Source organism: Drepanopeziza brunnea, assembly GCF_022702325.1.
Source record: "Drepanopeziza brunnea f. sp. 'multigermtubi' strain 214-2 chromosome Unknown ctg1, whole genome shotgun sequence".
NCBI classification, from domain to species: domain Eukaryota; kingdom Fungi; phylum Ascomycota; class Leotiomycetes; order Helotiales; family Drepanopezizaceae; genus Drepanopeziza; species Drepanopeziza brunnea.
Window position 1 is genome coordinate 4,817,505 of NW_027094064.1, and position 23,804 is coordinate 4,841,308.

The window sequence follows — 23,804 nt, forward strand, 5'->3', positions numbered from 1 at the left end:
ACTTCAACTACATCAGAACTAGACTGTCACCTGACATATATAGTTGAGATCATATAAATCGGGGGCCGAAAAGAGTCCAAATAAACCCCGTCCTAAAACAATCTTCATGGTACATGTGCTGCGGCAGGCGCATATCATCAGCCTTGAAGAAATACACTGCCGGTATCACAGGTACCGAATGAGAAGTACGAATATTATGGTGGTACCAATTGTATTCGTGAAGTCTGAAGAGGTCAGCTATTCTAGCTGAAGGAGAGCTATATGCTAGTGCCAAGGCCGGCTACCTAGTGTAGCCACGTGACCATATAGCCACGTGACCTTGGATACCCATGCCCTATATTCCCACATACACGGAAAAAAAATCTCCCTTCGAGCGGAAACCTCAAGCCATCGGATCTCTTCAGTAAAAAAAAGCACTGGCTTCGGGATAACACTTCTCTTGGTCTGTAGCCGGTTAAATAGATACATAATGCCAAGAAGTAAAGCGAAGCCCCCTTTCGGGGTGAGCGGCACAGGGGATTGTTGATCGCAGATAAGTCTTGCTATGACTGGTGAAGCAGTGGATTTAAAGTAGAGAGTTACTTGCCTGCAGCTGCTACAAGGTGTTTCGTTATGCAATTATTATGCATTTGAGCGTGTCACATGATAGCGGAAGCAGCCCCTTGATACGACAGATCGCTAGGACATGGGTGACAGGAGGAGTAGGAGGTAAATAGGTGCCTGTTATTTGTAGCCGCTCATTGCTAGTGCTTTGCTCATGTATTATGATAGTATTAGCTGACAATTAGTCGGGTAATTCGTGGTACCCATTGAAGAATGAACTGTCTGTCTGTTCCGTGTAACTCAAGCACCTGTAGAAAAATGATTGTAAAGTACCCGGGCCCTCAGCTAGAAAAGTAGATGTGAGAAAGATCGATCCATATGATAAATCGTCAAAGCTTCTTGCTTGTCCGCTGAAAAGTGAACACTCTTTGAAATGTTTTCTAAGGTGAATCAAAATCGAAGCCTGATGATTGTTACCAATTAAAGCAATGAAATCAGCATTTCGAGAAGGATTGAATGCTCTACGCGGGTCATAACAGTTTCAAGATATCCATTTGTGTAGAGAAAGTCCTACTGAAGCACCGACTTCCTCTAAATACCAAGGGAACCCCATAGCGCCCTCGAAGATTTGAAAGATAACCCTGCCATTCATATCCCCCAACCGCAGCAGTAAGAGGTCCTCAAAAAGTCTAATGTAAAAAGTTAGCAACCTGGAATCATAGTTACATGCCAAATAAACCTACTTCCTAAACTGCCGCCTTCTTCGCCATTTCATCCTCGGTCATGAATTCGATGTAGATAGCTGCACGAGAGACCTCGCCGGCAACCTTACCAGGACGAACAGCGTCGAAGTATTGCTTCAACAACTTCTCTCTCTTATGATCTCGAACTCCTCCCCAGGATGTTCTTGAGCTCAAGCAGAGAGTCTCGAGCGAGGGGAAGAAGCGAGCCAGAAGCTTCTCGAGACCATTATTGGTGAGATACCCGGTAGTGAGCACCAGATGGCGAATATTATCCAGAGTGTTTACCTGAATGGCATGTCCAGCTTGGCCAACGAATGAAGATTCGAGGAGGCGTGCGTCGACCTGGAGGCTGTCTCTGTCGTAGTTGACGTACATCGGATTCAACTTGGGGTGGTTGAGGAATGCTTTGGTGTAGAACTTGAGCGCCAACGCGCGCGACTCCTTGTGGACGTGGAGTGATGGTGGAACGGTGTAGGAGGTGTTTATCCGAGCTTGGGCGATGTCACTCGAAAGGACGAAGGTCTTGCTTCGAAAGGTGGTCGCGAGCTTGATGGTTCTCGGGAGGAAAGAGGATAGCCAAACGATCGAGCGCAGCTCCAAAGGAAGATTCTCGAATATCGAAAACAGCGGGCTTTCGTCATCCTCACTTTTGGTGAGACTTGTTGCTTGTACTGGTTTTAAGGTCCCCGACTTCACATCGTCAGATGACCCCTCGATCTTGAAAGTGTTTGGCAACGGGTCCGCCGAGGCAGGAGGCATCGAGATAGCGGCAGGCATCATAGAAGTCCAGTAACACTATCGCATCTTGTTAGGAAGAGTAAGGGTCCCAAATCGGGTCGGTACTTACATGGCTTGTGAGGTCTCGGGGCCTTCTGATGGACGACTTGATGCAATGTACTCTGGTCTGGCGAGCACAATCAGCTCTGGATCCTGTGGTAAAACGACCTCGATAATTTCGGCGAAGACTTACTGATGCGATGCAATCCTCCAAATCTTCTCCACAAAGCCCCAGAGACCAAAATATTTGTTGGACGGAAGATGTTGCGTTGCTGGAGATGATGTTGCTCTCCAAACAGATATTATGCGAAACCGAGATCGAGAATGTTATGGTATTGAAGGTAGTAGTGTTGAAGCTGGTAGTGTTGAAGGTAGCAGTGTTGAAGGTAGTGGTATTGAAGTTAGTGGTATTGATAGTATTGTTATTGATAGTATTGTTATTGAAGGTATTGTTATTGAAGGTATTGTTATTGAAGGTAGGTAGGTAAAGGTGAACTGCAAGAGGTAGAAAACCTTAGCTCCGTTTGCTTCTGGTGAATTTTTTTCTTTGTTTGTTTAATAAGCGAGAATTCACCCAGCGACCCTGTTCGAAAATTCTTTATTTAAATGCTAACCCAGTGAAGTAGGAATCGCGACGCGAGTACCCCTGCGAGCAAGAAGAAGACTCCGCAAAAAACTTACTCTTAGGCTTGTGAAGCGGCATAGGGGATTGGTAAGATGGACCTATGATGGTTCGTACGATGAGATCAAGCACTTTAGTCCCGCAAAAGTGAGCATTGTCGACACCCAGACCAACAGACCCATGACCGCGAAGTTTCTCTACTGGCCTACGTATGCGGATGATACAAAGCCGACTATGCTCAGTAAGATGAATTGACTCCAAATTCACTATCCAACTATGATAAAAAGGAGATGTGCTGGTAATGGGGACTAGATAAGCCCCTATGAAAGTTGAGAGATCTGAGGTCATTATCGCTGATAATCTGCAGGTATTACAGTATTACTGGAGTCCCGAGTAGGGCGAAGCAGATATACGACGCCTACGTTGAGTTCACCTTTGCGGTACCAGGAGCACATAACCAGATATAAACTACCCCCAGAAGGTAGCATTGTGCTTCCCTGATTATCATAGTTATAATCAGACTACCACTAAGCTTGTTTAGGACAATAACAAAATGTCTCGGCTAATTTTATAGCTCCCCAGTTTTAGTACATAGGGTCGAGAACTTGGATCCTTAACTTTGACTTTTAAACAAATTCGATCTCCTAAAAATCGATCTAACAACCACTCAAATACAAAGTACGCTACCAAAAACAACAACCACCTTAACGAAGTGAATACCCCTATCCCCCCCCCCCCCTCCCCCTTCCCGTCCCCCCCCCCCCGACTCCCCACTCCCCCTTCACGCGCTCCCCTTTTGTCAATGACTGTATCCTACTGTATATTTCTCTATCATGAGATTCAATAGCCATAAGTGTAAAATACTGACTGGCGACATAGAAACAAACAAACAATGGAGACTGCTACGGCAGTGATACTCGCCGTCCTTTCTTGTGCCCTGCCGCTCCTCGGCTACGCCGTCTTCACGTGGGTGCGTGACTGCTCCGAGAGCAGAGCGCAGTAAGTCACTTGAGTCATTGAGACATTGAAACAATCTGATTGTATTTCAGGCGGAACCGTACCCCGGTGACATGGTACTCTATGGGACCTATCAGAAACACTGCTAGAGCTGGAAACGCAGTTTGAGGGGGGGCGGAAGGGGGATGTAGAAAGGAGCATTGTAACCCGAAGATAAACACTTTGAAAGTGAACGATTCTACAACCGAAAACTCCACTTTGAAATTCTCGTGTTGTCCAGGGTACGAGAAGATCATGCTGTATTTCTGGTAGCCATATTCTGATCTTGAATTTCGAATAGGAGCTTCAAGTTTGGTTCATTGTCCCATTGGAACCCAAGAATTTGTATGACTTGGGCTCCCTCCATAGTTCAGTATACCGAAATCGTAGCACGGGCTCTACTCACCTTCAGGATCCCGTTTCTGACGGCAAATATCAAGCAGCAGCTCATGAATCAATTTGATAGAATAACGTGCCTGGAAGGAATCCTTACGCTCAGCAAGCAGCGCATGCTACTTCCTATTTCGGCCCCCCATCTCGGCACCCAAGTCAGCAAAGCAGCCCGCCCAACCCGCTCAGCCACCACCACAACGACCAGCCTCAGCCTCAGCATCTCCATCCACACCCCCTTCCCCGTCATCCCCTCCTACCTCCCTTCTGCATCCAAATAATTCAGTACACCTCCTCCCCCAGCCAATCCCTATAGTATCATCATCATCCACCGCCCTCTTCTCCCTCTTCTCCAACCCTTCCTGCCCCTCCCCAATCGCGCAAGTCATTAAGCATGTACAGTAGCATGGTAGATCCAGTATGAGATAGTTCCTAATACTGCTGGTACTGGGAGCTCGGCTTAAAAGACCTTTTGCTCTCGTAGGTTACAGTCATATTACAAAGTGGTGTATTACTCAAAGTCTTCTCGGAGCCACTCTCTAATGATAAACCTCCTACGGACATCAAATGCCCTTTAGGATGGCTATCCGAATTTCACAGCCCAGCTGCGAAAAAGAAAAAAAAAAAGTTTGGGTTGTGTTCAGTCAAATGAAGTATTCCAACTGCTTCATGGTGAGAGACAAAAAAAAACTAGATTTGTTGATTCCAGTGAGGTAATTCGGTACTGATAGATCTAGGCCTCTGTTGCTATTGATTCATGATACGCTAACCGGTCTAGTAACGCATCTAGCTATTGTCTTCCCGTCAAGTGAACGAGGCATCACATCGAGATTATATCGAAAATCGCTTTCATTGCTTATGAAATGATGAAAAAGACGCTGTTGCATCCGACAGACAGCCACTTGCTCTCTCGGTCAAACCCCTCGGACCCCGATCACAATCATTCGCTCTTAACAACAAAGAATCAAGAGGGAACATAAGTTCGGATTCTTTGTCTTGAAAAAAAAAAGGGCATCAAAATCCCTCCAGATATTACAGCAAGTACGTCGCAGATGCCATGCGTAGAGCCTATACGAGGAGCGATAATCAGACGACGAGGAAGTATCATTCAGTAGAGCCGGCAACCCCGAAGAAGGGAGATACATCCTTCGAAACACCAATCTCCGATATTGCCAAAACCTCCGAAGCACCACGTACGATGTTTGACTCCTTTCTTCGGTCGTTTACTATTCTCTGTCAGTCTACTATAATCAACCTCGGGCTGCAGAGAGACGGAGAATGCAGTCCCTGGTTCTTCTCTCTCTAACAAACCTTTAAAGCTTTCCGTAGCCATAGCCGCCATTGTATTCTGAGTGGAGAACTCGAAGCCCAGAGCCCTAGCAGTGGTGCTCCCACCAACCACAAATCTGCGGGCTCTCGCGAGCTCGTACTTGGCGGAAACCTTTGCAACAGAGTCCTGGACATCTTCCTTGATGAGCTTGATTGTCTTGAGGCTCTTGAAGCTCTGAAGACGTCTCCAGGTCCTCATATGATATGGATAGGTCTCCTCGAGAGTGCCGTCAAGATTGGCACGGTCAATGCGTCCGATCATGATATTCTGGATGTTGGCTTGGATATCGTGGTGAGCTTTGCCGACGGGAGAAGATATATCGGAGAGCTGAGACTCGGTAGGGAAGAAGAGGATGTCGTGGGTGAAGTTGATGTAGACAGGATGCTCGAGGTGGCTTGGCGAACCTGGGACGAAGGTGTAGCATTTGAGTGCTGCGGCGCGAGCTTCGGAGGAGACCTGGCGGGACATGAACAAATCAGCATTTGCGTCGACGAGGAAGTTATAGAGATAGGACAGAATTGTAGAAGTGAAGATGTGTTTTAAGGGGGGGGGAATAGGGATCCATCGTCGTCACGTACTTGAAGGATGGCGGGGATGAAGAGGTTGACGCGTCGGTTCTTGACGGTAAGGACGCGAGGGGTTGATGCGATGAACTCGTATATTTGAAGGCGGAGTTCATCTGGGAGCTTGGAAAACGAGGGAAACATGCGACCGATATCCGGATTTTGTTCTTGAGACTTGGATGCGATTTCCGGGAATTGCGCCTTTAGTTTCATCTCGAATAATGGAATCTCGGCAGGCGGGCTGCTTTCTTCCCTATTCACAATGGAATATATCCGGTCAGGTATGTCTGCGGGGGTTGTGACGAGTGACTTTTCAGGTATCTTATCTTTGTCAGGAGAATCTTGCCGAGTAAATCTTGCAGGCAGTTAGCAATATACCGAAGAATGAATAGAATTTGAGTTTACGTACGTCGCGTCGTGTTGCTGATAGAATTGGGTAACTGCTTTTTGGTATCGTTATATCCAGAAGTAGAAGCTGCGTTCCATGAAAAACATCCCGGCGTGGCATTACATAGGTAGGTACATATTATATGACGGGGCATAATGGATCCACGGTTAAACTAGAGCATGACGGCACCTGTTACCTTGCACAGAGCTCTGTAGGGTACCATTCAATCAAACCATGCAAACCTATTCATTCTCTAATATCTGTTGGTTTCACTCGAAATGTGAATTGGCAACGCTACGTAGATGATCAGCGCTACTGGACTGGGCTCATCCTCTCGTGCAACTCGCTTCAGCACAAAACCATCCGACCTTCTTCCACAAGAACAGCAACCTCGACATCAGACAACACGAGAGGAGAAATCATGGAGATACTACTACCACCCATCGCCAAAGCTACCATGTCTTCTCTCATCGCGTTTGGCACGGAACTGCTCTTCAAAACCGACCCCACTTTCACCCTGTTCCTTCAACTACCCGCCGAACTCCGACTCAAAATCTAGACCACATGGAGCAACAACCCAAGATCAGTCTTATTTAAAGTCCGTCTCAAACGGAACGGGATGTTCGAACAACACAGCCAAGAACAGGTCTGCAGCTAGAGAGTCCCTGTCCTCCACGTCAACCGAGAAGCTCGACGCGAAGCCCTCAAGGTCGACAAAGTCTCCTTCCGCTCCCACCTTCTCCGCCAGAGGTACTTCAACTTCGCCGTCGACACGATCCAGTTCTTCTCCTGCGCCGCGTTCTTCACCTTCAGCCTCCATCAAGACCCCGCCGGTGAAAAATCACGGGTCCTGGCCGTCATGGTCCCAAAGAATCCCGGTCCTCGAACCCAATTTACAGCGTGAAGGTATCCATCGGCATCTGCGGCTTCTCTCGATTAGAAAATATTTTTCTAGGAAATTTTAGCGAACCGACCACGGGGCTGCAACAAGACACTGTCCAGGGACTGGTCGCGGCAGCTGGAGAGGACCCTAACGAAGAAATCAACAAGACTTATGCCTACCGCTTACTCGCCACTGAAAGAGATGCGGGCAATACGATTACGACTCTGTCGGACAATACGATTGCGAATCTGTTTCCAAAATCATTTCGTCTAGGCCTGATGGACGATTGCGCAATGTTCCAGGCGGCCCGCACGGGAGAGTTCAATTTTTCGCGCGAAGACGGAGGCCCGCGAGGCCGAGATCACGATGCACTTTGAAAAAGACGATGCACCATCTTCATGATCCTGCCTCGGGGCGTAGACAGGCTTCTTTGATTTACAAGGGCTGTCGGCACTGGGAGGGTGTAAATGATCAGCATGGGAAGGGCGGCTACTCTCACTCTCATACCATTCGTCTCGCTCTTAACCCCTTAATAAAATGTAACTTCTACCAGACCAACTACTTCAAAGGGAATGCAATACGCTCAAAATATCCATGTTCCCAGATATAAGCAAGCACTTTTGTTTCGCATCGCAGCTTCTTTGGACTTCTTCTCTTTGCCATCCGCCTTATACCCATACTAAATACCAGACTCGCATATCATTTTTTTCTTAGTCAAAGATTCGGATACAATACTAAGTTTCTCGCCGTAGCCTAGCCTTTATCAATATATATAAAAAATATTCCTCGTATATTTAAACACCTACCTATTATTAAACGAATTTAATCAAATATGAAGTTCTCAAATGGAATCCTTTTGTTCTCATGCTTCTCCCGACAAACGAGGGAGAAAGATCTCCCGCTACTTGTGAGTGCCCGGACATAGCGCTAACCATTAGCTGGGGTAGGGTGGGCCTTGCTATTTCCGTAAATAGAAACAAGTGAAGATTAGCTACCCGCACCTACCTCAAAGGGGAATGCTAGAGCTTAGAGGTTTTGGATAATCGGCTAGCTGGTCATCCGATGAAGATCTCATTGGGAGACGATCCTAAAAGGTTAGCATGGCTAGTAGATGATTACCTTTAGGTCTGTAGCTGAAGTGGAATCAAACTTGTTATACTACCACCTTAGGACCGTCTCCGAGCGTTTTGACACCGTTTTGGGATCGTTTTAAGGTCGTCCTCGAGAACTTAGATTAGTAAGCAAGTAATCAACACATGCTCTTCTGCTTCCCCTCACCTTTTCAGTTTCCCCCATCCCCTCCCTTTTCCCTTCCCCTCTTATCCCTAGCTTATTACGAGAGGAAACACCGCGGAAAACGGATGAAGTTCCGCTAAATCGCTCGATTTCAATATTTAAACGACGAAAGCGTTGACGTTCGTAAGGCCGCAGCGATCACGAAGAAATATCTCAGCACAGATCTCAGCTTAATAAGCAATATTTCCAAACGAATTCGTATTTAAATAAATCAACTGAACAATATGAACGATCAATAGATCGGTTCTTTCCCAAATCCTAAAACGAGCTCTCTAAGAAACGCGTTCTCAATAATTAGACGGGGACGGGCTGTGGGACGCTCATGGGACTGTCTTTTTCAATGGGATGGTCTATTAGCTAAGCTGTTCTTGAATAGAGCTTAATACTGATTTTGAACGGACCGATAACCATCTCATATAGAAGAAGGATAGAGGACCATTGAAATGACCCCCTTACCTGCCTTTTGCGCAAAGTAAATCGTACCCCTCGCGGAATACCTATTCACCTATTCAAATGCCCGGCCCGTGCTAAGCACGAAAAAGGTACCCGCAAATATCCACTTTTGCGTGCGATAAGACCTTATCGCATGTACTTTCCCGTGTTTCTCAAAATCTGGACCTCGAATCAATTGTTTAGCCTGAAGTTGCTCAAATGCGTAGAAATCTCCGCTTGCATAGGGAAGTACTTCAGTGAAGAAGATGGTTCTGTATAGAGAGAGGCCCAGGACGGAGTGAACGAAGAATCGAAGACGTCAAATGAAGCTTACCCGGGCTCGGTACACACCCGGGGCTAGGCCTTTTCCGGTGGTGATCTACACGCCATGTGAGTAGATCGTGGCGTGTAGATCTGCCGGCTGGCGTTTACGGGGCGGCCCATCGGGTCAAAAGTAAAAGTAAAACTAATAGAATATTCACCGGCATCCGGCGTGGATGACGAGAGGTAAGAAGGATAGCCAGTATAAGATCACAGCAGCAGAGATATGAAAAATAATTGACCAAACATCATACCCCACGAAACCGTTCCAAACCCCAGGTCTGTGAGCTAGCGGCTTCGACAGGGCTGCGTGTGGGCTCGTGCTGCTGCTGCTGCTGCGGCTGCGGCTGCCCGTCTGAAAATCTCACGTCGGGATAGATAGCTCCCGACCTTGCAGGCAATGTAGGTATCACCTCGCAAAGTACTGGTACCGAGCTTGTGCCTGTGCCGCGCAGATCAACGTCCGAACCTTTTCACCTTTTCACTATGTTACCTCGACCTCCATCTCGCCCATCCACTTCTTCAACCGTCTTGACGGTGAAAGATTCTACCAACGACGTCTCGAGAGCCAGAATTTACGCTCATGAGCGGCAGTGATACTGCTGGCAGCGCTGCACTGTTCTTGGGTGCTAGGAATATGGACGACGAAGAGGCAATGGCTTCAGGCCCGGCAGCAGAAAGAAAACAGGGCTTTTGGAGAGCAGCGTATGTGATTTCGGGCCTTACAAAGACATCAAATGGACGGAAAGATGTGCTGATACCCCTGTGTTGCAGATGCTGGACGGTATGCTCTGCAGCGGCAACATACACGACAAAGCAATTGATGGTCACTCACAACTATCGTGAGCACGCTACTTCGCCATTCGAGATTTCCGCTAATGTCTGCTAGATTACCGTATGTTGGCACAATCAGTCCCTGTTTTCTAATCTGTATCCTGACTCGCACAGCACTCACGATTGCTTTGCGCTCGGTGGTTTCAATGGCTCTCGTGTACGTCGCCCTCCTTCGAATATACACAGAGCCGAACGTGATTTCAGGAGTGAAGAGGAGACAATGGGGGTTGAGGCAGTCGGAAGGGAATGATTTCTTGCTCAACCGGCACTGGATCCCCATGATACCTGCTTCCTTGGCCGCGGCAGCATCGTTCCCTATGCTTATGGAAGGGATTCTACACATGCCGAGTCTTTCTGTTCTAGTCATGTTGTTTGTGAGTATTGCACCAACATCCAGTGGTTGTCAAGACTGACATCGACAGCCTGTCATTTACATTGCCGAGTCCGTCGTCTTGTTCATATGCTGCGCCAAGTCTCGATCCCAAAAGTCTCTACCTTGGGAAGCCGTGGTTTCCACAGCGGCGTCGAGCACTGTGCTCTTTAATGAGTATCGCCTGATGGTCCCAGGTCTTATATGGGGGGTTTCAGGCATTCTACTTATGGGGTTCTCGCGCGCATGCTTCGTGCTGGGATCCGAGAGAGCGGGGTCCAGTATTGCGGTCCAGGCTCGACTGAAAACGTACCATGGATTCGTCTGCATGACATTGCTGTTCGGACTTCTGTTCTGCGGGGTACCAGCTTACTACATGGAACATTTTGAGCCTACAGTTCCTCTGACACGCGCAACCTGGGCGCTAATACTCGTAAACCTCTTGGCGATAACTGGTACGGCATTTTCGGGAACATCCCTTTTGGCATACACGCCCATATCTTTTGAGGATCCGACGCCAGAGTTCTCAAATATACCCGTGCGTGGGGTAGATTTCCTGGCCTCTTCATCTTCTAGCCTGTGGACCCTTCTGGTGACCATTCATTCAAGTCCAATATCCAACGTCTCCTGGGTCCAGATCGCAGCTTACTTGATCGCATCCGCCTGTTTGGTTGGGATAGGTCAGATGCACGGTTACATTCTAGCATGCGTGGAAATAACTCAGCAACAGATGAACAAGTCAAGAGGAAACGAGCGCCAAGAAAATCGCAGAGCGAGTCGCGTTCTGACTTTAGCAGCTCTTTTTATCCTTCTTCTCGTCTCCGGCTGGACCGTCTCTTCTTTTGCCTCCGCATCCATCAATTCTCTCCCACAAAGTTTTCCAATGTCGACCTTTGACACCGCATACATCCCCACCGAACGCTTCGAAATTGTCGTCTCAATGTACAAGGAAGACACCGCCTCCGTAAAAACCATGCTCACATCCCTTAAACACACGACCCTCCTATCCACCCTGAAGCCCCGCGTCATAGTCTATACTAAAGACCCAGATCAAGATCTCTACGCCCTCAAGAAAGCCACTGGCGCCGACATTGTTGAGCGTCTCGATAATACCGGAAGGGAGGGCGGTACCTATTTGTGGCACATAGTCAACAAATGGGACGAGCTCGCCGAGCAAACCATGTTCATCCAGGCCCACGCACACAACATGCGCGAGCTCATACCCAGAATCAACTCTTACCTCGTCCCTGCGACGGGCATGCTCAGTCTCGGCTTCACAGGCGTGACGTGTGCGTGCGGCAGCTGCAGCGACCGTTGGGGCTGGGAGGACAAATGGGGCGTCATCCCGGCCCTCTATGAGAAGATCTACTCGCAGCCCTGCCGGCGCGACGAGCCGATTCTGCTGTCGTACAAAGGCCAGTTCGTGGTCAGCGCGCGCCGTATCCGCGGGGTGGGCATCAAGACGTTCGCAGGCTTGCTGACGACCATCACGAGTCCTAGGGCTGCAGAGGGCGGCATCCACCCGGGGAGCGACGAGATGAAGGGCGTAGGCACAGAGGCGGATAGCTCGAGTAACCCGTTCTTCGGCTTCACGGTCGAGAGGCTCTGGGGACTGGTGATGCAGTGCGCGACTGATGCCGGGGTGGCAGCTCGCTGTCCGTCGTTGTTGAGCGGGATGGGCTACGCGGGCAAGGTGGAGGATTGTCAGTGTCTGGATGCACCGGCGAGTTATCCATAGACAATGATAAGGTGGGCGGATCGATGGACAGTGTAATGTCTTTTTTGGCGTAGTTTTTTAGTGATTGCTTTTGAGATACCAGATATAGCAAAGACATCCATCCACCCGAGAGAAAAAAATCCAGCCTCGAACGGCTGCAAGGTTAAATAAAGCATAGGTATTCGGCACAATCTTACCTCGAAGTCCTCGAAGCTGCAGTCAAGCCCATCTTTCGAAATTTGCCTCGCAAATATTCGTTTCAGCAAGATCGTGTATCGATTCACGCTGCGAAAAAAGCTGGGCCTTGGTTCGACAAAAATAAAGATCACTTTCTTAATCAATGGGCCACCTTATCCCCCCCGATCCCCATCCGACCGAGCACGTTTAGTAGCATTATCTTAGAAAGAAGCTGAGGGCTTTACCAAATGTTCCCCGACGTTGCAATCGACAACTCGAATTCAGAACACGCGAGGCAAAGTATGCGCATCGACGGAGAGGCAATTGGAGTCTGAGATATGAGACAAAAGATATTTGAACGGTGCCATGATGTATGAATGTGAGCGAGTGTTGCTTACGTAGCTCGAACCAAGTTGCCTTTTCGGCAAGGTGATAAGGTTTTTTTTTTTTTTTTTTTTTTTTTTCTCCTTCAGACTATTGTGGTTACGGTTTTTATCCTATGCTGCCTCTGGTGTTTTCAGAAGGAAAGTAATGGACCTCTGTGGTCGGGAGTAGCAGGAACGGAGGATTTGTGGGCCTGGGGCATGAGCACGGGGATGAGGGACACCGCGGCTTCCTTGTAGGGAACTGTAATCCAGAAAAGAGGGATAGAAACTGTCGCGAATGATAATAATTAGAATTGATCATTATGACTAGTCTTAATAACACTTGTGATACTACCACTGGTGAGTCATTGAACATATAGTCATAGATTCGTAGCTTATGAAAAGAAAAGAGGGATCAAATCTGAGATGCTTTGTTGTCAAATGACTACTACCTTTTATCCCTTATTCTAAAGATTCCTTGGTCACGAAAGAGATAGGTCTAATACTTTCTAACCAAACAATACCTTTTCGTTCTTAGTACTTCTTCAAAGAACGAATTAGGCTGCTTCATGGGGCCGTCCTTATTGGGAGGAATTCGTTCTTAGCTCTAGTTCCTCTCTGCGAAGGAAGCCCTATAGAGGGCACCTTCAAAAACCCGACCTCTTCGTAAGAAAACCTTGTAAGTGATGAGATTTTCTTGTAAGGTATATACAGAAAGGTTAAGCAAAATATATACTGATGTATAATTCATATTTATTGATTCTATCTACTCTTTGCATTTGTTAGTTGTGTTTCGCGATACCTGACTTTGTATTTATCGATTACAATGAATTGTATTTATTACGTGTGGGGATGAGAATTATGGGTGGATGGAAGGATGCAGAGAGAATAATCGGATTTCGATTGTTAGAAAATGATATCTGGGTACAGAGCGTGGCTAGAAGACAAAGTCAAAAGCTGATAGAAGAATGGACGATGCAAATATATAAAGGAATAAACCAACTTTTGGCTGATCCCTTGAAGAGAATAAAGCAGGAAACTTCGAGCCAGCGAAAGGAATATATATCTTTAAAATACAGACTCATTGGAAAAATAGCTGATGCGCGATTAAAGATCGATTATATATTATAATCCATGATTTCTTAGGATCGCGAGTCCTAATTTCAAAATGACGTTGATGGAAAGCGAAAGTGAAGCTATCGTGACATCCCTCGTAAGTGTTCCACTACTTCCCTCTTTCCCTGAACGAAAACGTCGATGCCCTACCCAAAGAACCTCGCTTCCTCATCCGCATACCACGCGATAATATCAGCACCGTATCATTACCGAAGATATTACATGCGGAATCCGAGGGCAAGTAAGTCAACACGCGCACACCCACTAAAGACCAACGCGATCCGATAATAGCCAACGTCTTGAGAGCCTTCTATCCGCGGCTAGGTCTAACGGCAAATTCGCGTACATCTGCAGGAGGAAGACACTTTTGCACCAGCGGAGAAAATATGGACTCGCGCGATCGACAACGTAAGGGCTATGGACTTCCAGAAGCACTGGAGCGACGAGGACCAAATGAGTTCGAGGACATACTGATGGAGGGCGCCGACCACCGCGTGGCCGATCCCTTGGACGTCGATGGCAGCACACCCGCGCCAGCACCACCAGCAGGTCCTTCTAAGAAAAGGCTCGCCTCACCCTCTTCATTCCATGACTCTAAACGCAAAAGAAAAAGACAAAAGCGGATCAAAACCGAGGAGAACGTCAACTGGAGTCAGAGCCGCGCGATTCCCACGGACATCGTCTCTGCCGACAAAATCCGGGTGCGATTGCCAGCCGCCACGCTCGAAAACTCTGAATACAAAAGACAAAAGCGGATCAAAACCGAGGAGGAGAACTTCAACTGGAGTCAGAGCCGCGCGATTCCCACGGACATCGTCTCTGCCGACAAAATCCGGGTGCGATTGCCAGCCGCCACGCTCGAAAACTCTGAATACAAAAGACAAAAGGGGATCAAAACCGAGGAGGAGAACGTCAACTGGGGTCGGAGCCGCGCGATTCCCACGGACCTCGTCTCCGCCGACGAAATCCGGGTCCAGTTGCCGGCCGCCGCGGTGTATCAACAACGGCGACAGCAGCAGCGGGATGTTTGGGTCGCAATTGCTGGTGCATTTGCGGCGGCGCGCGCGCAGCTACATGGAGAAGATCTGGAGCTGTTTGAGGCGCTGTTTGAGCGTCCGGTGGCCGGAATGAGTCCGAATGAGCAAATTGATAGATGGATCCGGGGGACGCACGAACGTTGGGGCTAGCGCTGCTACGACGGATACTCCTGTCGTTCGCCAGCCGCTGGGAGATGCTGATAGTGTGGCTATCAACAAGGAGGTGGGATAGTCGTGTGTGTAACTTGGCGGACTTAAGTATCTCTATATGAGAACTATCTTCTTCTGGAAGTCTGCCGCGGCAGGGTATGACGAGGAGATGACTGTTTCCAGGACTGAGAAAACGCCTAGGATAGGGTCTTGTACTGATATAGGATGATATGGATCACTGGCTATTGGTTGTGGTTATTTGGATTCTTTTCGTAGCAGCGTATTGTACCCGTCTACTTTGTACTTTAAATGAGCGCTTGAATACCATTTTGGGCTTGAGATACTTACCTAGATATCTGGTTTGCTTTAAAGTAAGGTAGAAATTAGAGACAAAACTCTTGCCAATTGATGAATCACGCTCTAAATGCAGAAACGCAGTACTATGTTGAGCATTGAGAGCTACTTTAGACACGTCAGTCTCCCATTATACATTTTCCCAAAAGCATAATTAACTAATACGAAAAGACACTTTGCGGATTGAAACTCAAAGCTTGTTCTTCCCTTCAGCATATTTATCTATCGGTGCAATAGATAAATGCGCAGTGTCTTTTTCGGCTGATCATCAGTTGGATGCTGCGCTTAATGGTGCACAGCGGATGCACTTGAGCGAGGTCGAGATACTTCTGGACATACACACCTATATCCCTGTCAGTCCCGTTGTGGTAATCGTCTCGAGGCATGATATAGCTGGTAAGAACCAAAGGAGCTCTAGGCTGTGTTGTTGTTGTTGTTTGCGAGAAAACAAATATTGAGCGTATTATATTGTGGCCAATTTTAGCTTGGCGATATATTTCGGTGTTATGTTCGATTTGAGCACTGAATAGGATAAACGGACCACTGTAAGATTAGAGGAGATTTAATCTTGCCTCTGAGGATTGCTGAGATCACTCAGAGGAGAGTCAGGCAGCCATTTGACTCGTGGCAAGCATCTCATCTTCCTTCTAAAGATGATTGTGATGAAGCTGCTCTCCTGGCACGGCAAGCCCGGAAAGACATGAGAGGAAGAGAAAAGCCCTGCAATATGGCGTGCCGATCTTAGAGACAGAACAAATCTCGGGAATTAAAATCTCCCAATGGTATAAAGACTCATGTTTTGCAAACCAGCTGAGATTTGGGCTCTCAAAATTCGTAAAGCTTTGTTCGACATGATCGAGTACACTTCAATTCCAACAGCTAGACCATAACATCTTGGTCCATAGCATTGGTCGCCGCCGTAAATGTCTGCATCTTGGCACTAAAATCGCGAGGGAAGTATTTCGCTAAGAAATCCGTCATATCTTTGGTTCCGATTGTGCTCATGCTTCGCGATCCCATATGGCGCTTAATGAGCTCCTGCATTTCCTTGATTTCGCGGACCTCTTGTTCCTCTTTCACCGATGCCGGGCGAGGAGTCCATGGAGGACAGTTCTCATCGAGCTTGAGACCCTTCGCGAAGGCCCAATCTGGCGAACCTTTTGGTGGTCTAATCAGGACCTCCTTTCGTGCACTATGTTGTATATCCTTGATTTCATCTTTATCATTCCAGCCGAGCAGCTTTCTGAAGTTCTCGGGGGTATCCTTGCCGGTGACTACAAGACGTCGGATTGGGTATCTAAGAGCTCGTCATTTTCAATCCGGAGCTAATGACGAGCAAAACCATCACCTGCGATAACGGATTGATTGAAGGATAATAGCTTACACGAGACCACCAGAGCCTAGTTTCAGACCAATTTCGGCCGCCAGTTCGATCGCATCGTGGGCGTTTGGTGCAATGACTTTCCAGTAATCGATCGCTGAAGTCTGACAGTAAGCCTTGTGATCTTTCCAATCTGCTTTTTGGCAAGTTTTGGAGCAGTATGTAGTCTGTCTGCAGCCGCCGCACCGCAGCAACTTGGTACTGTTTGTAGGAGGACTATTGCATCTGTCACACTGTGGTCCTGACTTCTTTATCAACTCATCAAGGAGTCTATCCCAGATCTCCTGTTCGATTTTGCTGCTTGCCTCATCCCCAACCTTGATGACACAAAGTTCCTTGCAAACCCCGGCAAGTTTGAGACGCTGCTCCAAAGCCTTCGCCAAATCGACATCGTCAGTTCCCCAGCTCCATGGAGCAAATGTTTGAGCTTGATGAGGGTTGCTCATCGAATACATGAATACCCTCAGCAACATGGGAAGCACGATATCAGCGCGTTCTGCTAGGGATTTGTAGGACAAGATCTGAGTAGGGCCTTCGGTGCTGTTGTAGCGACTGCCAGGGTTCACAACATGGAGGAGATCGCCCGGGGGTTCCAGTGGAACTCGTCGAATCGCAAAGTACCAGTGATTGTCCACGAGTCCGGATGGAGTCTTTGGGGACCGTGGGAGAGCGTTGAACGCACGGACGAGATCTTCAAGTGACTGCGACATCTCGCCATTGAGTAAGCAGTCCCAGGAAGAGATAGAGAGACTGGATGACTGGTGATTTTTCTGAATGATCAGCTTTAGCTGATATGAGGATGGGAGAGATGAGGTGGAGTGAAAGAAGGGAGAAGCGAACGGACGTCGTCGATCAAGAGCGCCGAAAGAGCGGCCCCACACTCTTTAGTCCGTCTCGGTTACGGAGGAGCACTAACTCAATCAAGGATATTAAACGAGCCCTAATTGAACTCACATCAACCCTCATATAAATACTCTATTATTGTTTCTTATCTACAAAGAAGTAAGTTCACTGCGACCACCTTTTCCAAAACAGATAGCTTTGGAAGCACAAAAATTCGACGGTTCTCGGCAGAAGCTGAGTCCATACCCACAACACCGCATGGTGACAGGCTGTTTTGTAAGTGTTGTTTATCCATCTCAAATTTTAACTCTGGAAGCCTGGGCTACCAACGCCGCCTCGATCTATCCTAAAGCATAATCCCACATTTATTGAGAAGTAGAAAATACGTGCGTGCAACACGTGGACATCGACGCTGCGCGCCAAAGAAGCCTGTCTGAAATAGAAAAAGAGGAGGAAAAGAAGAGGAAAAGAAGAGGAAGGGAAGGAGAAGGAGAAAAAAAGGAATATGAGAAAATGAAGAACAAGAATGGAATAGATTCAAACGCCAGAACATCCGAACCATCCTCGTAAGGCTAAATAGCAACAGCGCAGCGAAGGCTCAAACCTCAAAGCAAATTCGAGCAAACCTCTATCGTCAACCGCAACCGGACATAGAATATGGTATTCTTGACACCGTCGTGCCACGGAACACTGTTCCCTGGCTCCGCCCTCTGCCCCAGACATTCTCATTCGTTACATATGCTTTCAAGGTGTCGCCCGGCGGAAATTGCATGCCATCTTCAAGGACGGGCCTCATTTGGCACTTGAAGCGGTCACACAGAAAGTCTGCGTATCGAGCCGGGGTGCAAACGGAAAGTGTGTGGTTCACCGGGGAGCCCATCGAGCAGAGTTTATCAATCTACCCAAAGTCGGTATCAAAGTGCAGTAGTATACATGTATACAAGAAAGTAATGGAAGTGATCGAGTCTTACCACTTCCTGGAGCAGCTTTCCGTCGTATCCGCTGTCGTTCCTGAGAAGGACCTAATGTCCGGACCTGGCCTGGCCGTGCCGCGCGGACTGTCGAGGCTCTGCAGATACAAGTTGAATTGCTTAGGGGAGACCACGGTCGTGTCGATCACCAAGCCAGGATGGAAGCTTTCCTCGTCTTCGGGGGACGTCCTTGGGTAGAATCGTGCTTCGTAGCGCTTTCCCATGACCAGAAATTTGAGCTTCGAGGTGCATGCCGAGTTGCTGGTAGCGCATCGAGGCTTGCCGTTAATCGCTGCCTGGATCTGGGGTGTCTCTTTCGACTGCACCATACCAAACTGGCTCTCGCTGACACCGTCCCGATAAAAGAGGACGTGGTTAAGGTATCGCTTAGTGCGAAGTCGGCAAGTCTCGAGGCGTTCTTTCATCATACTTCCCAGATCCTCGATATACTTTGAAATCGTTAGTGGCGAATTGGGCTTGGGGAGCAGTCCGATAGACTTATTTCGGTCATGCAAGTTTGTAGCCTTGCCGATGCGGATAGTGTGTATGGTGCTCATCATTGGTTGCGACAACCCAGCCATCGAGAGACAGCAGCTTCCTTTGATCGTGGAGAAGGTCCTCGATCAAGGCTCGAATCGTCTCCGGCTTGGGGAGCCTATGCGTTTTTTTACGTTAGTACTCTTGCTCTTTATTGATGGTTGACCATGGCGCAGTCCTGGTGGGTGGTATCATACAGTTATTTGCGAACGAGCAAGAGGAAAGAAGCTTCACCTAACTAATACCTATTCGCCGCGGTTTGGTGCGCCTTGACAGTGCCAGGAAAAATCATCAGCATACGCAAGTAAACAAAAGGAAAAAGGGGGCCTCGGTCTACGTGAGCACTCTCATGGGGTCGCCCGCCCCACCTTCGCACATACCATACATAATTGTACCCCGCAGCAAAAGAAGAGGGGAAAAAACAAAAACCTTGTAAACAAAAATAAAAAAAATATATTATCTATTGCAACCGCCGTGAATCGAACACGAACCTCCACCTCGCTCATGCACTGAATGCACTGGAAGGGTGGAATCCTAACCATTGGACCACGGAAGCTACGACGCTGTTCATCATTGAAGCCAGCTTGGACATGTCTCAGGTCCAGGGCTATGCTTTTATATTGTCTTCACCAGTTTTTGGACGTTGGTGTGTTGTGCGCTGACCCCTCGCCTCACCCCCACTCTTGGCTTGGCACTCGCTACAATACCGGCCCGGGAAGCGTGTTCTGGAAGAGATCCTTTCATGAACTTTTACTACCTCTCTTTTATTTCCTCGGTTGCGGTCAGGATGTCAACATGACAGTCATCAAAACAGATAATGCGATTCTTCCTACACGAAGCAACTCTATTCAGAAGATTTCCAGTGGGAATAGTTCGGCGATCCTCGCATACCCCTTCGCATTGGGGTGTAACCAGTCTCCCTGCAATGAATCCTGAATTTGGCTCGGGTACGTCTCGTTCCTCAACCACTGATCAAAATCCAGCACTTCATCGTACGTCCCACTTGTCCGTATCCACTCGTTCACCCTCTGCCTCGTCTTCTCTCGTTCCGGATCACTGTATATCTGGGTCGTCTTGTTATACCCGGGAGCATTGAACGGGGTAATAGTCGCCCCAAAGACCGGGATATCGAACGTCTTGATGCGAATGGCAATCTGGATGAAGGCCGCAATCAAGCGATCGCCAACAATCTGCTGGGATAGCGGGTCCGTCGCAGCAGTTCCAATATCGTTAATGCCTATAAAGACCATGGCGTACTCAATTCCCGAGTGGGAGAGGACATCTCGGTCGATTCGGGACAGCGCGTTGGGTCCTACCAGGTCGTTTACGACACGATTTCCGCCAGCGGCTTGGTTAAGAACGGCAATGTCTGACGTCGAGTTACGGGTCTGCATCCTGCGAAGAACGAGGTCCGGCCAGCTGATAATGTTAGTCTGCGAATGTTACGGGCCGTACAGAAATCACATACCGATTATTGGCATCGGTATCACTCCCTCGGCCGTCCGTGATACTGTCCCCAACGATTACGAAAGCGCGGGTGCTCCGCGGCACGTACACCTCAACGGCGCTCAAGAAGTACCTTTTGTTTTTGAGATCAGTATCTGATCGCTTCCTTTTCCAATATCCGAATTGTCTTACCAATGTACCACTCTCACCGCACCTGCGTCCGCAATGTTGGTCGCAGAGACCTGATTCCCAGCGCTGATCCAGCTAGACGTTCGACTTCCCGGGTGGCTTGTCACAGCATTCGTTGCGCTCCGCTGCCCATCTGCTAGATAAATCGTTACACTCAGCATGCTTTGCGGTTCCACTCCCATCTCGATCGGATCTGAGACTACCAACGCTCCGACCGGGACGGTGTAGTTCTTGCTGCCCGAAAACGTGACAGTTCTGAGGGTGCCCGGCTCGATCGCAGCGACCCCTGCAGATCCGTTGAAGGGCAGCGCAACCGTCACCGCTGTGATCGGCAGGTCGGATATTCCGAACGCATTGGAGATGCGGATGCGAATCTGCGGCCCACCGATGGACATGTGGAGCGTTTGTCTGATAGTCGAGTCTACGAAGACAGCGCCTGTTCCATTCTAGGGTACGGTGAGGATCTCACCGGCTTTGTGCATATCGATGGGAGAGACGTACGAAGGGTGCTGGGGGAAGATTCGCGGGCTCTGTCAGTTGTGGCATGCTAACCCAGGTATCGACCCAGCGCTTGTCACCCCTTTCACGCACGGAGGCATCGCCTGGTTTCGCGAGGATGGCCAGGAATGCAAGTATCTTAACTAAGTTCATCAGCATTTTGAGAAGAGTCCTAGCAAAGTACCTTGACGCAGTAGATTCTGATTTCAGATTCGACAGGAGCTGGGGATTCTCAAGTTTATATACAAATCTATAGCCCTCTCCACTACCTCGCGAAGCGCGAAGCGACATAATACGTAGTACATTCCAAGCTTCTACTTACCGTGGGGCCGGCACATCAATATTGCTTGGAACATCTCGGCCTAATATCAATTGCAGATATCCGATCGCTGTCCCCTGTATCGCTCTCGGTTCGTCCGATGCCATCATCTGCAATCGTCCCGGCGCCCCGGATATCCATACCCTTCGAGAGCTTCCCGCCTCCGCAAATTCTGACTATCAAAATTTCAACACCCGTCATTTCAAGCGTATCCCAGGCGCAATCGTCCAGCCCTAATATTTGTTCATCCGTGGAGAGTCGGGGGAGTTGGTGAGTAAACAAGCTTTCTCGCGAGTGGGTCGGGATACCGAGTTAGTGGGGCATCCGTTCCTGCATTCAGGCTGAATTTGAAGCGCGGTGACTGGAGCGACAATTTTAATTCTTAAGAGCTTTGATATATCGAGGCTCACAATACCGGTAGTACTACTAGTACTTACTATCGGCCCTATGAATACGTACTCTCCCCCCCCATGAATAAATGTCGGACCCAGTTTAGGCCCATAAATCATAGAGCGGTGGTCTCTTAATGGCTCAAAGCCCTGTCAACTCCACTGTATAGACTAAATACTGGCTCAAAGATACTTTCCAAAGCTGAATCCTTATAAGTTGATTGGTTTAAGCCTTGGTAAGATCCCCTTGCGAAATTATACTTTCGACATTTATTCATGGGGGGGGGAGAGTATGCAAAGTACTACTACTACGTATAGTAGTAGTAGTACTAATTTGCCCTATAAATCGTAGATCGGTGGTTTCTGAATGGCTCAAAGCCCTGTCAACTCCACTGTATAGACTAAATACTGGCTCAAAGATACTTTTCAAGGCTGAATCCTTATAAGTTGATTGGTTTAAGCCCTGGTAAGAGTCCTTGCGAAATTATACTTTGCATATGTATTCATGGGGATAGAAGTAAATCGTTAGCATATCCCGTCATAATGCAGCCTACCTTGATATCGTGAACATCACCGCCGCTTAACCTCACCGCCGCCTAACATCACCGCCGCTTAACCTCACCGCCGCCTGACCTCACCGCCGCCCATTGGAGCTTTTTCAAAGCGCAGTGGTTGTTTTGTCCCACGCTAGCTGGAATTAAAGTCTCGGTTCGAATCAAGCTGCAAACGTCTGGCGTAGGAATACCGTACAGCAAAAAGACAAAATGGAATTCAAGATCCACACAATTTGGTTGACGTCCGAAAACACCTTACGCAATCCAACTCCCCTGGTAAACAAATGCGCATAATGATGCTTTGGAGGCGAGATAATCGTGAACTCGTTCCATCAATCGCCTCCTCTGCGGGGTTCTTAAAAATCTCTCTTCGTTTGATAGTCAACAAACGAAGCTAAGCGAGTGCTTGTATCTATTAATAGTAAGCAGAGTCTGCCACCAACCAAAAATACGGCGCATAGGCCTGTGGTCTATTACTAATAATAAGTACTTACATATATCCCGAAAAACATACGTAGTAACTTCACTGTCCGGAAGCTTATCTGGTTGGGTGGATAGATTCCCTGCTGCCCAAGTGCCGAGAAGACCTCTGAAATCGTCATGGATCCACGGTCGTCTGCGCCGCGAACCCGGTGAGTGGGATCGCTAATTCCGGGAGAGCAGACCATTTTTAATAGATCTTGGAGAAGCAGATTATATATAGAGGTTCTTGTGTCGGTGTCCTCAAGGAGCGCAAGTGAGGTGAAACTTCTCGTGAAAGGCAATCTCGGATGCCCAGACAGCGAAGTCCGCTTATGCGGCGCCGAGAGTCAGTTAAGGCCATGAAGCACCCCACTTCTTTTCTTGATCGCAGGAGACTGATGGATAAGGAAAAATTCCATTTTTTTAGCATTCTGTCAGTTGATATCACATTTTCCGTAATTCGCTATGGATTCGCTATGGCATCATCAAATAATTCCTTGAGCGCTGACAATGCGCAGTGAGTTGATGCAGACCAAATCACAAAGTATTTTAATAGTCGTACCGATACTACCATCTTCTTATTTCGGAACTTGGCGGTCGGCTAGCGCATTATGCCAAATCTCCATGCTCGCTCAGCCACCAGAAAATCCCTCATATACCTCCGTGTACAAGAATTAACCAACAACACCACGGTTAGAGGGTTGTGTAGCATCAACACCGCATTCGAGCTTCCGCATTCTCGTCCGCCTACCCCCTTGCCACCACGCGATCTTGAGTCCGGCCAAACATTGACTTGAGCGAGACGGACAAG

General features: G+C 48.2%; 8 protein-coding genes across 8 annotated transcripts; 3 read left to right on the forward strand and 5 right to left on the reverse strand.

The window, feature by feature from the left end:
* Positions 1–1,289: 1,289 nt before the first annotated feature.
* On the reverse strand, positions 1,290–2,766 carry L3040_000933 (uncharacterized protein; the record flags this gene model as incomplete). Its single annotated transcript, XM_007289336.2, has 4 exons — positions 1,290–2,081; positions 2,134–2,190; positions 2,257–2,558; positions 2,745–2,766. 4 exons carry the CDS (start codon positions 2,764–2,766, stop codon positions 1,290–1,292), a joined length of 1,173 nt encoding a protein of 390 aa, XP_007289398.2.
* Positions 2,767–5,175: 2,409 nt separating this feature from the next.
* On the reverse strand, positions 5,176–6,506 carry L3040_000934 (uncharacterized protein; the record flags this gene model as incomplete). The annotated part of the gene is made up of 5 exons (XM_007289338.2): positions 5,176–5,297; positions 5,383–5,857; positions 5,980–6,319; positions 6,374–6,404; positions 6,488–6,506. 5 exons carry the CDS (start codon positions 6,504–6,506, stop codon positions 5,176–5,178), a joined length of 987 nt encoding a protein of 328 aa, XP_007289400.2.
* A 465-nt stretch (positions 6,507–6,971) lies between these two features.
* On the forward strand, positions 6,972–7,612 carry L3040_000935 (uncharacterized protein; the record flags this gene model as incomplete). The annotated part of the gene is made up of 3 exons (XM_066155369.1): positions 6,972–6,998; positions 7,062–7,252; positions 7,318–7,612. The coding sequence occupies 3 exons, from the start codon at positions 6,972–6,974 to the stop codon at positions 7,610–7,612; spliced, it is 513 nt and encodes a 170-aa protein (XP_066013392.1).
* Positions 7,613–9,867: 2,255 nt separating this feature from the next.
* On the forward strand, positions 9,868–12,226 carry L3040_000936 (uncharacterized protein; the record flags this gene model as incomplete). Its single annotated transcript, XM_007289340.1, has 5 exons — positions 9,868–9,989; positions 10,059–10,126; positions 10,174–10,179; positions 10,233–10,492; positions 10,541–12,226. The coding sequence occupies 5 exons, from the start codon at positions 9,868–9,870 to the stop codon at positions 12,224–12,226; spliced, it is 2,142 nt and encodes a 713-aa protein (XP_007289402.1).
* Positions 12,227–14,249: 2,023 nt separating this feature from the next.
* L3040_000937 (uncharacterized protein) lies at positions 14,250–15,050 on the forward strand (the record flags this gene model as incomplete). The annotated part of the gene is made up of 1 exon (XM_007289341.2): positions 14,250–15,050. The coding sequence occupies one exon, from the start codon at positions 14,250–14,252 to the stop codon at positions 15,048–15,050; it is 801 nt and encodes a 266-aa protein (XP_007289403.2).
* Positions 15,051–16,283: 1,233 nt separating this feature from the next.
* Positions 16,284–17,495, reverse strand: L3040_000938 (uncharacterized protein; the record flags this gene model as incomplete). Its single annotated transcript, XM_007289342.1, has 2 exons — positions 16,284–16,701; positions 16,789–17,495. 2 exons carry the CDS (start codon positions 17,493–17,495, stop codon positions 16,284–16,286), a joined length of 1,125 nt encoding a protein of 374 aa, XP_007289404.1.
* Positions 17,496–18,595: 1,100 nt separating this feature from the next.
* Positions 18,596–19,156, reverse strand: L3040_000939 (uncharacterized protein; the record flags this gene model as incomplete). The annotated part of the gene is made up of 1 exon (XM_007289343.2): positions 18,596–19,156. One exon carries the CDS (start codon positions 19,154–19,156, stop codon positions 18,596–18,598), a length of 561 nt encoding a protein of 186 aa, XP_007289405.2.
* Positions 19,157–19,984: 828 nt separating this feature from the next.
* Positions 19,985–21,428, reverse strand: L3040_000940 (uncharacterized protein; the record flags this gene model as incomplete). Its single annotated transcript, XM_007289344.1, has 4 exons — positions 19,985–20,555; positions 20,605–20,715; positions 20,775–21,217; positions 21,273–21,428. The coding sequence occupies 4 exons, from the start codon at positions 21,426–21,428 to the stop codon at positions 19,985–19,987; spliced, it is 1,281 nt and encodes a 426-aa protein (XP_007289406.1).
* Positions 21,429–23,804: the final 2,376 nt, after the last annotated feature.